Source organism: Phyllostomus discolor, chromosome 12 (assembly GCF_004126475.2).
Source record: "Phyllostomus discolor isolate MPI-MPIP mPhyDis1 chromosome 12, mPhyDis1.pri.v3, whole genome shotgun sequence".
In the NCBI taxonomy this organism is placed as follows: domain Eukaryota; kingdom Metazoa; phylum Chordata; class Mammalia; order Chiroptera; family Phyllostomidae; genus Phyllostomus; species Phyllostomus discolor.
Window position 1 is genome coordinate 34474975 of NC_040914.2, and position 16325 is coordinate 34491299.

The 16325-nt window shown below is 50.2% G+C and overlaps 1 protein-coding gene across 9 annotated transcripts in view; it reads right to left on the reverse strand.

Moving 5' to 3' along the window:
* Positions 1–552: 552 nt before the first annotated feature.
* TJP1 (tight junction protein 1) overlaps positions 553–16325 on the reverse strand; it is a 209354-nt gene continuing 193581 nt past the window's right edge. For 4 of the 9 annotated variants that reach the window (XM_036012946.1, XM_036012943.1, XM_028502240.2 and 1 more), the window contains 7 exons: positions 16151–16248; positions 14599–14826; positions 10034–10203; positions 7388–7865; positions 5757–5974; positions 4563–4706; positions 553–2104 (listed from right to left, as the gene is read on the reverse strand). In XM_036012946.1, coding sequence (XP_035868839.1) covers positions 2010–2104; positions 4563–4706; positions 5757–5974; positions 7388–7865; positions 10034–10203; positions 14599–14826; positions 16151–16248 — 1431 coding nt within the window. In that variant the 3' untranslated portion in view covers positions 553–2009. Of the gene's footprint in view, positions 2105–4562; positions 4707–5756; positions 5975–7387; positions 7866–10033; positions 10204–11243; positions 11314–14598; positions 14827–16150; positions 16249–16325 lie in introns of those variants that run through there. The other 5 variants (XM_036012947.1, XM_036012945.1, XM_028502241.2 and 2 more) reach the window with 3 other exon arrangements.

A 16325-nucleotide genomic window follows, 5' to 3' on the forward strand; every position in this document is an offset into this window, starting at 1 on the left:
CTCGCTCACCTGTTAAGAAGGAGTTACATGTATACAGCCCTAAAATGACATTCGGCCCTTTGAAGGCAACCTCAAGGCTGAAGGGGTCCCCGGGAAAAATGAGTTGGACGCCCTTGCACTAGATCGAAGTTGACCTTACAGCCATGTTAACAGGGGTGGCAGTTAAGTAAACGTGGCAACCGCGCTGGAATAGTTATCACCGTTAAAAATCACTTTCTTCCTCCCAAAGCGGCGACATGAGAAAAAGCCCATGTCCATGCTCTAAGGCAAGAGCAAGATACAGAACACACAAACTGGTCCTAAGGAGTGAACACCCCCCCCCCCCCCCCGACGAACACACGCACGTTTACAGACACTGTGGGACGCCTTCGCCCATCCGCAGGCTTCTCCTCTTGCGCTGAGTCCAGGCTCCTGTGACTGGCCCTGCCCACCGGACAGGACGCACCTGCCACGGACACACACACTCCACAGGCGCCCCACCAGGCCTGGCGTGGGCGGGTTCATGGAGTTGCACAAAACCAGAAGTAGTGGGCAAACAGACCAAACCAGCGCTTTATTTTAAAAAGTTTTTATTCTGCAGATTTAGAAATTTGAGAATTTTTTTAATAACCGCAAAAGAAATTCAGTCACACCTAATGATTAACAGAATGTAGTGGTGTATTATCCAATCAGAAGTCGTGCTGATGTGCCATAATAAATTGTCTATTAGTAAAAAAATACACTTTAGGGCACAGCATTGTATCACAAATTACAGTAGGGATATTTTGCAAGAATTTAATCAAACTAGAGAATTCTGAGTAACTTTATCTTTTAAATGCAGCACTTAAAAATGTAACAACTCTGTGCATTCTTTTTCTTAAAAAAATGACCTTGTGTGTGTCATAAAAATGCTGCGTTATTGCTGCAGAGGTCAAAGTTCAAGGCTCAAGAGGTACAGGAGAGAATACAAAGGTAGCCTTAAGAAACTTGGTTTTGTTTATGTATAAAAAAGGTAAAGTTTATAAAAGTTAATTTACAAACCAAGAACAAAAGTGGTATGCACGCATTATGTACAAGCATCCTTAAAACATCAAAATTTTCAAATGCGTAGCCAAAAAAAACAAAACCACAACTGCCTGTTGCCAAAAAAGGAAAAAAAAAAAAAAGATAGGAAAAAGCAGTTACCTAAATCACACCATTATTTCCGTCTGGGCGATCACACATTTCTGAAACCACCAAATCCACAATCTACTCAACCTGTTTCATGATTCAGTATCTGGATGCGCACAAAAGCCATAAAAACTTAGTGATACATAGAGAGAACGACCTAAGAGTTAAAAACAGGAGGGTAAGGCATTCCTGCTGGTTAGTATGTCTGGTGACACGGTTAATTTATAGAGAGATCCAGAGAGGCCACGGAGCCAGTCCCGCGCTTTGGTGTCCTTCCCTAGGAAAAATGTGTTTTCACATACAATCAGTAATTGTCTTCACTTGATCCCCCCACCCCCGCCCCAAAGCTGTAAATTCCCCTTGCTGTACATTTCTGTTAAATCCACTACTCTGGTTATATATTCCAGGTGCATTTTTAAAATGTGTGCATATTGCCTCATGCATAACAACATAAAGTATGGACGCCAGGCCAGGGCCACGACGGAGTGGAAGCAGTGTACTTTGGAAAGAACAGGACTCAAATGCACCCCCTTCACTGGCTGGTATTTTAACGGAAATCAATTATGTGAAGTTAAGCAGTGACCGTAAAAAAAGTACAGTAATCATTATGTAGCAAAATGTCTTTGAACCTTGCACCAATACCAACAGTCCTTCGGGCACAAACACGCAGGTCACGGCACGCCGTCTGCCCACGTCTCAGGAGCGTGTGCCCGCATCTTCATCAGTTCGAACAAAATGCTTAATAACAACAAACCGCAGATCGAGTCTAAGGAGAGCACAATACTTGATGGGGGGTCCGTGTAGGTTTAGTAAGTTTACCCCAGTTCACATGATTGAATCACGTTCCCACAGGCTAGGAATTAAAAGTGGTCGATCAGGACAGAAACGCAGTTTGCTCCGACAAGGTAATTGGGGTCTCCAGGAAGACACTTGTTTTGCCAGGTCTTAGGGTCACCTGTGAGGGAAAGAAGTTCACATCATTTATAGTCACTGGCTGCAATGCTTTGTAACCACGAGGCAAAGATAAATACACATATTTAGGTACCATTTTCTTCTACTTCTTTATCATTTTGCACTGACATCCCAACTCTACGTGCTAGATGATGACTAGAATTAGTGGGGCACTCACACGGTAAGGCATTAAAACACCGAATCATTACACTGTAACCTGAAACTATTTATAACTAATGTAATATTGTATACAACTTGACTGAAAACAATGAACTCCTAAGTGCTGTATGTCAATGAAGAACCACTGGAATCTAAGGATTCAGAACTTTCAGATTTCCCTTTCAGTATATTTTCACGTTCATGCTTTTTCAGAAGATGAAGAAAGCGTAGGGTCCACGTGCCACGTCCACGTGGACGACTCCAGCTTGCCCGAGCCTGCCTCATTATCAACAGAATCCTCCTTTCACTTTCCAAAGTCTGGACGATAATTTATATGATCGCCCATTTCAGCTGAGCGTGAGGACACATTTCTCACACTCTACTACAGACCAACAAGTGAAAGACCTTCCCCCCCCCCCCCCCAAAAAAAAAATCAGTAATCTGGACCATCCTGGCAGCCAAACTCCAGGTGGAGCCGTGTGGCCAAGGCCGACGCTGCGAGCCTGTGGCAGGGCCTGGGAGTGGCAGTGCTGGCGGTCTGACACCCGCAGCTGGAGCACAGAGTCCCGGGAGGGGGACACTGCCTGCGACAAGGCCAGGATGGCTGTGTGTCGCTGGTTTCCAAGGTTAAGTGGCTTTGAAAGCGGCTCACTTCTGCTTCCCTAACAGCATCAGCTCTCAACCAGGAGCTCGGGACAATGGCTGGAGGTGACTCAACTTGTCACAGCTAGCAGCCAGTGAGTGGACGCCGGGGAGGCCACTAAGCATCACACAATGCACAGGGATAGTCCTCGCAACAAAGAATTCTCTGGCCAAAATGTCAACAGGGCCAAGGGTGGGAAACCCGCCCCCAGCAGGTCGCAAGCCACCTGAGTGACACCTGAGTGGCACCCGGCTCAGCAAGAAGCCAGAGTTTTGCGGATCCCACTTCTCAGATACATGTGGGCTCACACAACACTATAGATAACACACTCTTTGGGCAATGAGCTGGAGCTATAACTCCTTGGAAGTAAATTAAAAACCTTATCTTTAGGCTCAAGTTTTCTAATAGCCTAATTTGTACTGGATTAAGTTAGTAGTTATCAAAACCTACCCTTGACTTCTTGAACAGAATTTAGAGTAGCGAACTATTCTACAGCCACATGGCATTTCATAACGGTACATTCCCCTTCTGGGTGAATATGCTCAGATTCAAAACAACTTCTTCCTGTGTTAATCTAATAAAGTAACTCATGTTTTGTGGCATAAAACACTGGGGTAACAAATGGAAGAATCACTTAGGCTTCATATAATAGCTTAAAAAAAAAACCCCACTAACAAACAAGTGGCCACCACAGACGGGGATCTGAAGGACCCTCGCCCTAATTTGGCTTAGAGGACAATCAGAGCTCATGCTACAGCTCGACTTTCAGAATGTGCTTTAAACACCATTGTATTAACTCACTAATTCAAACTAATAAAATGTTTCTCAGTGGAGTCCCTGAGGAAATAGCTTTTCTATCAAGTGTGTTAAAATTAATTCTTCCCAGAAAATGGAGTTACTTGTGAATACATACTTATATAATCTTTTGTCTTGCATAGGATTAAAATATTCTCCTATAATCTTTACACTATAAAACCCTACTTCCTAGTGCCTCACCCCTGGATTTACCAAAAATTCAGAAGCGGGATTATAAATTCATATTTTTCTGTATCAGTTCAATTAGAGCGATCCATGGCACAGGCAGCTCCCACTGGTCACTGCACAGCCGGCCCCAGGAAGCAGGAGATGTGAAAGTGCAACAGAAGCTTTGATATTACGATCTGAAGGACAAAAAGCCACGTGGAAACAGCGTGGACAACAGAAGTGATTTAGGATTTTGCATTGGAAACCCGGGGCCGAGTGCAAGCACAGTGGAAGGTCTTTTGTCTTTCAAGCTGCCCTGGGACAGACAGACTTTGTAGGCTGAAATATTAAACAGCAACCAATAACAGAAATGAATCAAATCATTGTAGCAAGAAGGCGGAAATGCTTGTGTATGGAGGCAGTGTCGATTCTCTCATTGCGCCACAACTGCGACAGAAGAAACGCGTGTGTCAGCCTTCGGCCACACCCTCAAGTGTGAGAGGCAGAAATGCCGCCCTCCCTGTCCGTTCACCGCTCGAGTACACGCAGCACAGAGGGGTGTCCGCAGGGACCGAGATGCCCACGGCCGCAAGGACAGAGGCAGAGGGCTGCTCCCCGCACAGGGAGCTCCACCAGCCCAGGGACTAATCAACGACAGCACCCAGAGCCCCCAAAGGACAGAGTGAAGACAGCATACCCGACGAGGAGTCGGATGATTTTAGAGCAAAAGACCAACCGTCAGGAGTCATGGACGCACAGTGTGGTAGGCGCAGCTCCACGGGCTTCAGGAACTTGAGGCCGTGGGGCCCACACATCACCAGTGGGCTCAGCAGGGTCTCACCTGGAAGCAGGGAGGGGAGGGGCAGGGTTAGATGGTGTCTTCCTTCCCCAGCACTTCACCTGTGGCAGAACTGACGCAGAAAAACGGAAAGGACGCCACGTGTATAGTGTTAAATTTCCTCGCAGCCACTTGAGCCCACCCTATCCCCAAATCATGCCGACGTGCCATCAGTACACTGCACCTGGGAGACCCGGGCCTGGGGCACTGCTAGCACGCTGTACTTCAAAACGGTCCCATTTCACGTAGCCACAGAGCTGGGGACACATGCATGAGACCGCAGGTTCTGACAGCGTAAGGTACCGCCAGGCGCACTTCCTATACATGTTACTTACATCTCAGGTTTCTGAAGCTACAGGCTTGGTTTACGGGGTCGTCCAGGGCCAACATACATTAGCATTCTGGCAAAATGTGAGCAGGTGAACCAAAGCAAGGCAGGGAAGCACCACTTGCAGCTTCTGAAGGAAGTCGTGGCACGGGCCACCGTGTCACTCTGACCGGTGTGGGCAGACAGGGAAACCCCAGCAGCCCCGAGTTCCGTAAGGAGCTCCGAAACACGGGCCGTCGTGCCTGACAGGGGCCCTGCATGCCTCTGTTGAGGTTTCCCTAGTGCTGGGTCTGGGCCGGTGAGTCAGACCTGCCCCGAGAAGCTTACATTCCACAGGCACAGAGCAAGGCCAGACTCGGTGGGTGGCACCTGGCCCCTCTCTGGAGATGGAAGGGATGAACAACTCACAAAGCTGGGGATGTCGGCTAGAACTGCCCGGCACACTGGAGGAGGGGCAGTCAACGGCCCACCCCCGGCCACTCTCAGGCAGGAAGTGAAGCACACTGTGGGGAAGGGCCAGGGAGCTCACCTCCACCTCCCCAGCCTTCCTGCGGGATCCCCACCACGTGCCACCATCAAGTGCCCCCCCCCCCCCCCCCCCCCCCCCCGCTGCAGTGCTCTGTGTGGCCAGCAGGCATGCAGAAACGGGGTCTGGGTGGTCCGCTCAGCAGAGCCCGACGAGAGCTCACTGGCCGCCCACACCCCGAAGACACGGACACCGTTACCTTTCTCCTTATCAAGAGGTGGCAGGATGCTGTTGTCCCGGCAGACCTTGAAGTAGATCTCCTGCTCCACGCCCTCTGGGATGGCCCCCTGCGGGATGATGATGCTCACGCCCGTCTCTATGGAGCTCAGCACCCCGCCGTTGCTGTTGAACACGCCTCGGGCCGTGGCCACCACCGTGTGACCGTCCTCGTCGTCGTCCTCCTCCACCGCCGAAGGGCTGAGGGTGCAGAAACGCCCCGTGAGCAGACTCCCGGCACGACACAGGCACGCTCGACCACTGTAACCGGTGGCGCCATTGTGTTTTCCCTTCTCCATCTGATCACCGAGTTATTGGAGCTTCTCCACCAAAATGCACAGAGCCGGATCCGGTGCTCACCCGACTACTACAGCTCACGGGTAAGGAGCAGCACATTTAATGTCCACACAACCGGTGTTTGGAAGGACAGGACGGCAAGCCACGGTTCCCTCTTAGCATTACACGAGAAAATGGTGCACCTCACAACCGACGGCACCCGAGGCCTCATAAAACCTACTCATTAGGTAACGAACCCCGGGGACCTGATGAGTGCACACTGTGGCCTCTCCCTAGCACCTGAGGCCCACACGCCCTTGCTGGCAAAGAGGCACGGCTGCCACGGTTCCATGAGGTGATGAAGATCAAGCACCCACAGAAAGTAGCACGTTAACAAAGAAAACCAAGGGCAAGGGGGATATGTATGGTAGCATGGGCACTTCGGCAGTGGAGATTTTTGAGATTCACTGAGGTGAAACTGTGAGCCAGGACCTAACAGGGAGCAGAAGATGGACGGATAAGATCGAGGTCCACAAGGACAGGACAACTCTGCTCCTGCACTACCAGGGCATCAGGGACAGGCACCCACACCCGAGGGAGCGCTTGCCCCCAGGCCCCCTCCTGGGAGGGAGGCAGCCCGGCTTAGGGAGCAGGCCACGGGCTCCTGGCTTTGGGTCCTGCCTGCGAGTGCCTCTGCTCGGTCAGTGGGTCTGGGGCTGCGGCGAGCTCGAGTGTGGCCGCTGGGCCTGGTCCACACCACGGATGACAGCACAGAGGGGAGTTGCAGAGTGGGGCTCCTCACAGGAGGGAGGGTACCCTCTCTCTCGTCTGCTGAGACGGCCGACTCCCTAAGACTCTAAAACAGGTGCTGTTGCTTAACAACCACTTTGAGCTTATTATACCTTCATTTCTATTTAACATCAGTGCTGAATACACAGTGGATGAGGAGCACAGACGCTTGTGTTTTTGAGGTCAGAGGTCACGGGAAGCCATGGGTGTTAAGAGTATGGCCTGGGGCTGGAGGACCAGGGCCCAGGTCTAGGCTCCCTGAACCCTGGCTCTGTGACCTTGGGCAAACTGCAGTGTCACTCAACCTGAGTGCCTGGTAAAACAGGGCTAATGACAACACCCACTGACCACACAGGACCCTCAGCTTCATTATCCTACTGGGGTCGTCCTGGACCTCTTGTAGGACCTACGCATCAGCATTTGTGGTCAACAGTGTTCAGTTTAAAGTCTGAGTAAAAGCTGAGTCAAAGTCAACTCCCCAACCAGAGAAACCACACTGACTCACGTCAGACAGATCACAAGGCCAAGAGCAAGGCACAACCCTCTTACCTCACAGGAACGGCCTTCGGCCCCGAGCCGACGTTGTTTATTTGGTACTTGGGCTTGTCTGCGTGGAGGGAGAAGGCCTCGACGCCGCCGTCGAACTCAGGGGGCGGTGCGGAACTGTGCGTTTTCACGAGGACTTTCGGAGAAGAGGGGACTTTTGAAGACAAGTCGGGCTTGTGTGCAGTCTCACTGGGCAGAAGGTTGTGACTGAACTTAGGGCTTTCAAACTTGCGCTCAAATGGCCGCGCGGAACTTGTGTATGGTTTGGGGGTGAATCGGTTGTATGTTGGGGCGACTGGTTTCTGAGTCTGCTCAGTTCCGTTCACTGGCGCTTTCTCTGGGAAACTTTTCTGGGGGTAGAAAGTGGACTGAGCGGGATCCTCTCGGTTCGGTGCTCTGAACATTGCTGGCTTATTCTGAGACGGAGGTGGGTCTGGTTTGGACACTAAAGAATTCTGAAAATCCAATGACACTAAATTACCTGGAAAGAAAAAAGAACATATAAGCCTTTTTAAAACTTCTTAAAAGGAGATCTTACAGGCCATCTGACGTCTCCTCATCTTGACTTGCCCTGGTGCAGAAGTCAAGGCCTAGTTCAGGGCCGCCACAGTCGGAGGGCAGCTCGTGAGCACTGGTGGCTGTGTGACGCTGAGGGCCCGGCAGGTGGCTGGGACACATGGTGCTGTCAGTGCACCCCGCTGCCTTGGGATCAGGGCCACGCTGCTGAGGGTCCTGGCCCCTCTCTAATGTCCATAACCAATTAGAAGCAGAATGAAAAATATGGCTATGTTAAAAAAATCAGTACTGAAAACTCACCATAATTAGAGTCATGAGAAAAGCCACAGTTTGAGAGAAGCTATTAATAACAACATGTAATGGATAAAGAATTAAGACCCAAAACCCATGAATACCTAAGAAAGACGCAGCCTAACAGGAAGATGGACAAAGACACGAACAGAAATGAAAACCAGAATGCCTAGTACTCATGTAACAAGACCCTCACCCTCGCTAGGAATTAGGAAAATGCAAGCCCCAAACAAAGAAACATGAAAAACCATTTCACACTCATTAGATTAGTGAAACTTAAGTCTGGTAGTGGCCAGGGTTGGCAAGATGCAGAACAGCAAGAATTTCCACGTCCTGGGTGGGAGTGTGAAACAGTCCCAACTGGACTGCAGGAAGTAATTAAGGAGAAAAGACCATCCATGCTCTACGAGTTCTTTCAGAAAAGAGCAAAAGAGGGAACAATGCCCTTGCTGTCTTATGAACCCGCACAACCTTGATACCAAAATCAGGCAAGGACATTGCAAGAAAAGAAAATTACAAACCCAAATTCCTCAGGAATGCTGTAATGTAATTTACTCCATTAACAAAATAAAGGAGAAAAATCTTATGAGCCTCTTATTACAGGCAGAAAAAGCATTTCACAAAATGATTTCAGCAAATAAGGACTAGAAAGGAACATCCTAAACTGAATAAAAAGGAAGCTATGAAAAACCACAAGAAACCCACGGCTGACACCATAAAAGTGAAACAGTGAATCCTTTTCTCTCCGAGACAAGCAGCAAAGATGTCTGCTTTCATGACTTCTACTCAACATAAATAAATAAATAAATGAATGAATGGCGTACACACTGGAAAGTAAGAAATGAAACTTCATCTGCAGAGGTGACAGTGTGTAAAGAAACCCTAAGGTGAAGTTATGTAAATCTACAACTACGGCTTGTCTGGTTGAGACTCAGCCTAGAATCTGACTCCTATATAAATAGCAGAAGTACTGTTTGTTTCGTGGTAGCAAACTGTCAACAGAAGGATAAATTGCTGTATATTCTGGGGGTAGAATATAGCTTATTTATTTTGGGGGAGGGGTTGTGGGGGGAAAGACCAAGTAAGAACAGGGGTGTCGGGAGGTGGAGGGGGCAGTTTTCATTTCAGGGAGTGTGATGAAAGGCAGAGATCCCAAGGTAGTTCCAGGAGGCAGCAGGGTCAGAACAAGGGGTTACCGACGGAACAGGTGGCCTCCATGAGCCTGAAGCAGACGGAAGAGTTCTGTGAAGGGGGTACCGCTGCAAGAGGCCAAGAGAAGGATGAGGGGAGGAGAGAGGAAGAGGAGCTGGGCCCCGGCCCAGGAGGAGGGTCAGCACGGACAAGGGAGATGGCTAGTGCTCGGAGAGACATGGGGGAGAGTGCACAGGCCAACGTGCAGCACCACGGCTATTACGATGAACACCCTGGGGCTCTGTTGCCCACCCTGAGGTTCTGCTACAGGACATACATGCCAAAGGCAAGGAGCAAGGGACACATGTTAGGTGAAGCTTTATATCTTTCCTGTCACGTGTGAAGAGGGAGCAAACAATAACTTTTACAACACCATTCAAGTATTCAGATCAGACATACTGGAAAACACTGCTTCCAGAAACTGAGCTATGCTAATAAACCAGTAAAATCTATTCGGCAAAGGATTGTCCAATACAATGCTCACAGTTGTAAATACAAGTGATGCACTTTTAGCAAAATCCTTAGTTTTCTTTGTTCCCAACCTAATGGTTTTATGTATTATGTATGATACGAAAAACTATCAGAAACAAGAACTTAAGTTTGTAAGTATTACTCCACGACCGAGGTGACGCCAACCTCCGAGGGCCCTACCTTCCCCGTGGGCTCCCTTCGCATGTGTGTGCAGCAGGGAGCTGGCAGCGGGCAGGGCAGGCTGGGAGTACTGCGCAGGCAGCGGGGGCGGTGGGGGCGTGGCCTGGCTGGGGTCGTAGCGTTTCTCACCAAAGGGCCTATCCACGGCGTCCGCCTCAGTAGACTTGCCCCTGTGGAAAAAGGAAGACAAGGCCAAACCCTGAAAACGGATTCTCGCTGACAAAGCAAGTTCTCATTCTCTATGTATCTCCAAGTCTTTTTCTTTAGTCCAGAAATCTCACAATTTAGTCTTATCATATGGGTAGCTCCTCTACCAAACTAGGCAAACAAATTCAACCATTCGTCAACACAAGAGATGCAGAGACAGCACAGATACTTTGAGAATATCAGGAAAACATCCAGAGATGGCAACCGAAAGGCAGATGAAATTCTGGGTATACTTGTAATAGTTAACTGTGTTGTTCACAATTTAAGAAGGTCTTGCAAATATTTTGGATAATACTTTATGGCCCAAATGGTCCTTAGGTTCACCGCTGATTTCGTCTGTAAGGTGCCAAGGCGTGGCTCCTGGCTCCCTCAGAGCACCAGACAGGATGTCGGACGGGGTCGGCCAGGGCTCCTAGTAAAGGGCTGGACAGTGAACGGCTGTGGCTCGTGGGGCCGACAGGTCTCAGCCGCAGCTACTGAAACTCTGCCCAAGAGCAGCCAGGGACCATGTGGAAACAAAGGAGCATGGCTGTCGGGACCACCAAAGAATGGACAGCTTCCACTTTACAGTATGCCCTGGAGGCACCAGGCCCATTCTCTATTAACAACAGCTAGGGGAGCAGACATGCTTCATTGTTCAAAGCTTACTGAAGTCCAGCTGGGCCATGCTTGCGTATTCTCTCACAGTGCCAATCGTTCATACAGGACGTGAGGTGCACACACAGGAAACCGTGGAAATAGACCCACAATTGCAACACTGCCATCTAGCCCTTTGCAGAGAGCCAGGCCGCACCGGCTTTATGTGCACGAACGGTGACACGGACATGTGGAAGGGCCTCGCACAGGAGACCTTCGCTGAGGAAGTCTGGCTTTATCATGAGCTTTGACACTGAGCTGTTATCTCGCTTCCCACACCCAGACTGAGCATTTGAAGACAACGTTCCAATCCGGAAGTGCACATAATGCCAACGACACGGCGAGAGACACCTCACGTAACAGCCTCACACGAATGCCAGTCTTACCACTTGATGCTCCTTCTCAAGTAGTCATAGCTAGTGTAAGAGCCCAGAAATCTAGGCGACGGCAAAGTGAGCGCAACAGAAAAATGAAAGAAAACGGTCAATCTAACTAAGAAACTTGCAGCAAATGCGACTCAAATGTCATTGCAAAATATCAACCAAAAGACAGGCACCCACCACTTCAAAATAACTTGACCCATAAATGAAACTATCCCTACCTCCATTTAGCTAGGGAAAGGACCAGTAAACTCAGTTAACTTGGGTCCTGCCCCACCCCCACCTGGTCTAACTGGTGTTCTGAGTGCTGGTCCACTGCCCCCTCTGCCCACTGCTGCTGCATCTGCTAGTGCTGACCCAGGAATGAACCCAGTGAAGGAACAGCACTCAGGATAACTGGCACATTCTGAGTAAGTGAGGATGAGATGCTCTTTTAAAAGTAAATGGCTGCCCTGGCTGGCATGGCTCAGTGGACTGAATGCTGACCTATGAACCAAAAGGTCAGTGGTTCGATTCCCAGTCAGGGCACAGGCCTGGGTTGTGGGCCAGGTCCCCAGTAGGGGGGTGTGAGAGAGGTAATTGATAAACACATCTCTCACACACTGGTGTTTCTCTCCCTGTCTTTCTCCCTCCCTCTCTAAAAATTAAAAAAAGAAAGATTAAGGGCTGGGGAAAAGAGATCCCTGAAGTGAAAACAAAGGAAGAAGTGACAGGTTCACAGACCCCCAGCAGGGAAAGGAGAAACGGGCAGTGGGAACGTGCTCCCCTCTGAAACGCACTCCAGTTCCCACGCACGTACCCTTGTTCCGCAAGACTGGACCCACCACCAGCCCTCAGGGCGGGGGGAGCCTACCTGCAGAGTTGCTGTGCTTGGATGTCACAGCTTCTCTCATCTGGTGTCACACACACACAAAAAAAACAACCCTATGCTACTCCTACACTTAGTTCCTAAAAAGCTGGAAACTACCAATGTTTGTTTTAAGGCCTGGAAGTCCCACAGCAACCTGGCCCTGGAGAGAAAGGGGTCCGAGCATCAGAACCCGCAGCTGCCCTGGAGGAGCTGACACCATCTGTGGGCCAGCACGTGCGCCCAGGCCCGGCCTGGGCTCCGGGGGGCCCTGACCTGCTTGGAGACGCTCTCTCCCAGCGTTCCTGCTTCCAGCCCGGCTCTCCACACTGTAAGGCAGGGCAGTGTCTGCTGGCTTTCTGGGGCGCCTGTCCTGTGCCAACAGAGACTTCTCCGCTCTCTAGCTCCCACCACTGGGGGTGTGCTTTTAAGATGAATATAAGCATATACTGTCCAAGAGATAACTTGGCTGTTTTGCTTTAGGAAATAAAGGCCTGTAGGCAAAATGCTGGTAACGGTAAATAGTCTTGAGGTGCAGGACAAAGGCAATCCCATGTGCTAAACCATTTTCCTATTGTTCAGGTTGTACTAATTGGCCAGAAGAGCAGCAGCGACAGCAGAGAACCCGCCCGAGACCTGCACTCCGCTCCGATTCTCCTCGCGGTTAAACGCTGACGCGCGCAGCACAGCTGAGGAGGAGGAAGCGCACACCAGTGCCCATCTCGCCCTACTCTCTCCCTTCGTGCTGGGAGCCCCTGCCCTGCTGGCGTGCAGCTAGTGGTGGCTGACAGGCCAGGGCACCTCGCCCTGCGCCGAGCCCCGTTCACTCGGTGAACTGTCCCTGAGCCCCCGGCCACCAAACCTGCTGTGACAGTTTCCCATCACAGACGCCTGGAGTCTTCTTCCTGGAACACCAAATGAACACACAGCCAAAAACGCCTTGCTAACTGACTTTCTGGCAAACCTTTTTAGACCTAAATGTATTTCTTAATGGTATATGGTATTTACCAAGTAAGTAAAAGGATAAATAAAATCTCTCTCCTTAAACTCCACTCCCCGGACCCTCTTCTGACAGGAATGAACGTGTTGAACGAGTTAAGCGGAAACAGTGGCAACAAGCACACCCTCCTACCTTACCAAAGGGGAGCTCCGGAGGCTCAGGGCCGAGCTCGCCTCGCTCTGCACGTTCGGGACACACCAGCGTTTCCCTAGCGTGGCGTGAGGGGAGTCTCACGCCCCCGGCCTGAGCCTGCGTGCACAGGACAGAACCCCAGCACCGCAGGGGTGCATGTGCGTTGTCATGAACTGCTCCCTCTGTGGACGAGGCCTTAGAAGGATGACAGTGCAGGAACGGTTTTAAATCCTCACTTCCAGGGATGTCTCAGGAAAAAGGGGCCGGTGACAGCTTGTTGATGTGTCCCCTTGGCCCCGCTGGACTACACACAGTCACAGAGTCGTTTGAACACTAACGCAGTGGCAACACTAATGCCACCAGGAAGGGAAGTTCCTGAAGGGAACTTCAGACGTAAGGCCTCGAGTCAGTTTTTTAAGTTAATTAAAGAGATGGGCTCTTACTTGACAGGGAACTCGGGCGTCCGTGAGCTCAGATGCTGATCCCCTCCTTCCTCCAGCCCCAGGGACTGTCCCCCGACTCCACGTCTGTCCTCCGTTCTTGGGGGCTGCTTTAGTGGATGCATGAACCCACCTGTGCCTCTGAGGGCTCACCCCCTGTTCTCAGCACCAAGCTCTCTGTCGCTCGGGGCTCAACCAGGGAGACAGAAGCAGCAGAGACAGGGACCCACGCAGGCGCACATGCGTCTGTGCCCTGACAAAACCCGCAAGGAAGAACCACCAACCAAAAACCCAAGAGATGAGTAAACAGAACGAAGGAAAAGGGAACGCGAAAGGAAAGGAAAGACTGGGGGTCAAAAATGGGGGTCCAGTACCAGCTCTGTGCGTCATGTTACCTCACGGAGCTCGGCTTCCCTGTGTGTAGAACTGGACAAGAGAGCTCTGAAGTGCCCCCAAGATCCAACAATAAAAAAAGGCAAGCTCTCTCTCTCCTTGAAAAAATATAACTTTATTCTCTTCCCTCCAACAATGTTGCCTCAGTACATCCGTTTTTATGCCAAAAAAAAAAAAATTAAAACATAAAAAAAAAGAGCCAGCATTAACTGCGCTGCACAGAAGGGAGAAAGGATTACGATTCACCTAAAAACCAGGGTCTTCATTTTATTCTCTTATTTCAGGTTTCGCCATCTTTCCCTAATGCAAAAACTCGCTCTATCTGCTACCAGAGCTTAAGAACAAACTCCAAACTCGTCCTAGAGCTAGAAGTACGCAGTGCTAACCTGCCAGAGTCTACAGAAAGTGTAAAGTACACTTAAATATTTCCTTCAAAATATACTGAACTTCAAGAAATCAATTCCTCTTTACCCAAACCTTTCTGTGCCATCTTGTTTTCAAAAGGGGAGGTGCCTGGAGAAACAACTCACTTCGAAGAGTAACTGGACAGGTTTGGTGGAGGCTGAGAAGGAAGCGGCTTGGCCGGCTCGGAGAGGTGGCCGGCAGGCATGTGCGCGGGAGGCTTGTTGTCAAAACCCCTCCGGTCGAAGTAGGAGAGCTGTTTTCGGTAATACTCCTCATCTTCCTCGGGGTCATAATGGTTCGCCCGAACGATATCTTCGGGGGGCTTCGGCTGAGGTTTCTGGGGTTCTGGGATCCTGACAAGGAACGGCAAACAGAACAGCTTTTTCAGTGCCGATTTCACAAGGAAAGGGGACTCTACGAATCGTTTACCTCGACCCTCCCGAGCTGCGACTGCTCAGGACCCGGCCAAGGAGCACAACCGTCAAAATGGACACTTGAACTCTGTCTTCACCCGCTGTGCGCAAAAGGCAGCCCTCTTCCAGCCCGTGAGTTCACGGCCACAATCCAGTGAGCTCAGTAACTATCTGGTTGGAGGCCTCACAGCAGGCTACAAGCAGTTAGTCAGAAGAGAAGAGGAAGTAGACTCCACCCAGGGAAGACCTTCTCAAAGTACATACACCAATCGTGGCGACAAGTAATAACCGAGAGAGTTTAACAACTTTTTAAAAAAGACTTTTTAGGAACTTTCATCTGAGATCAAGGAATGATCCTCACATAAGGACACAGCTCTGTACAGTCTGAAGTTCCAGAGAGCACAGGAAGCAGAGGAGAAAGTACATCATTAAGCACGCTAGTACACTGTTACTTACATTCTGTTTAGGACACCTCAGAAACTTTGCATCAAAACAAATGAACTTAACTAGGTTTTACACCAAAAAAAGAGGTGAGCGTCAGTTCTTACGAGTTTATTTTATGTGACACAGATCACATGCTAATGAGACTGGCCAAAGGAGACACCACAGCAGTTCACATTTTGGTGAGAAACACCCCCGTCGTCAAAAACAGAGGACAGTGTCTATGTGCGAGTTCCTCTTTGTCACAGGCACAAATGTCAGCACGTAAACACAGGAGTGAGGCGGGCGCCCGTCTCCACACCCAGCCTTGGGAGCAGTGCTGAGGCCCCCGGGGAGAGCGCAGCGGACCAGGCCTCTCTCCCCGGCCCCACCCTGTCCTGCAGGTGCCCCCGTGCAGCTTCTGCCTCCCTCCCCTCGTGGTGCCCCCACAGCAAGCTCATAGCATGTGCTCACTAAACAATGAATGTGTTACTTTCACCAATCTGGGCTGTTTCCTTACCTCTCAAAACTGAGAGTTTGTATGTCTGAAAACACTTTTAAAACTAAAAAACATGATGCAAATATTAAGGCTTTAAAATTCCCATTTGAATGATCTGCTGGAAAAATGTGTTTTCACAACACTGGTTCCCCAAAGCCACAACGTAGGCCTGTCCCAGACGCGTAACACGGACAGGCCTTCCTTTCTCTCCCGCAGGGCCACCGTGCCATTGGGAAGGCCGGCAGTTTTCACATGAGGACGGGCACCCTGAGAGGCTTGCCCGCTGACCGAGAGGGGTGGACTCCTGGCCAGCCTCATCCCACTCACATCACCAAGGGTACCCACCTGTACAGGGTCTTGTCGTGGTCACTGAACTGGCTCTGGGAAGTGGCTTTAGGGCCAATGATGGGAGCGCCTGGAGGTTTGGATGCTACCTCTGGAGGCTGCAAAATAAGACAAACACACCACAGGGACAGCATTACCAAGCAGGCTGCACGAGGGGTGGGGGGCGAGGGGGGTG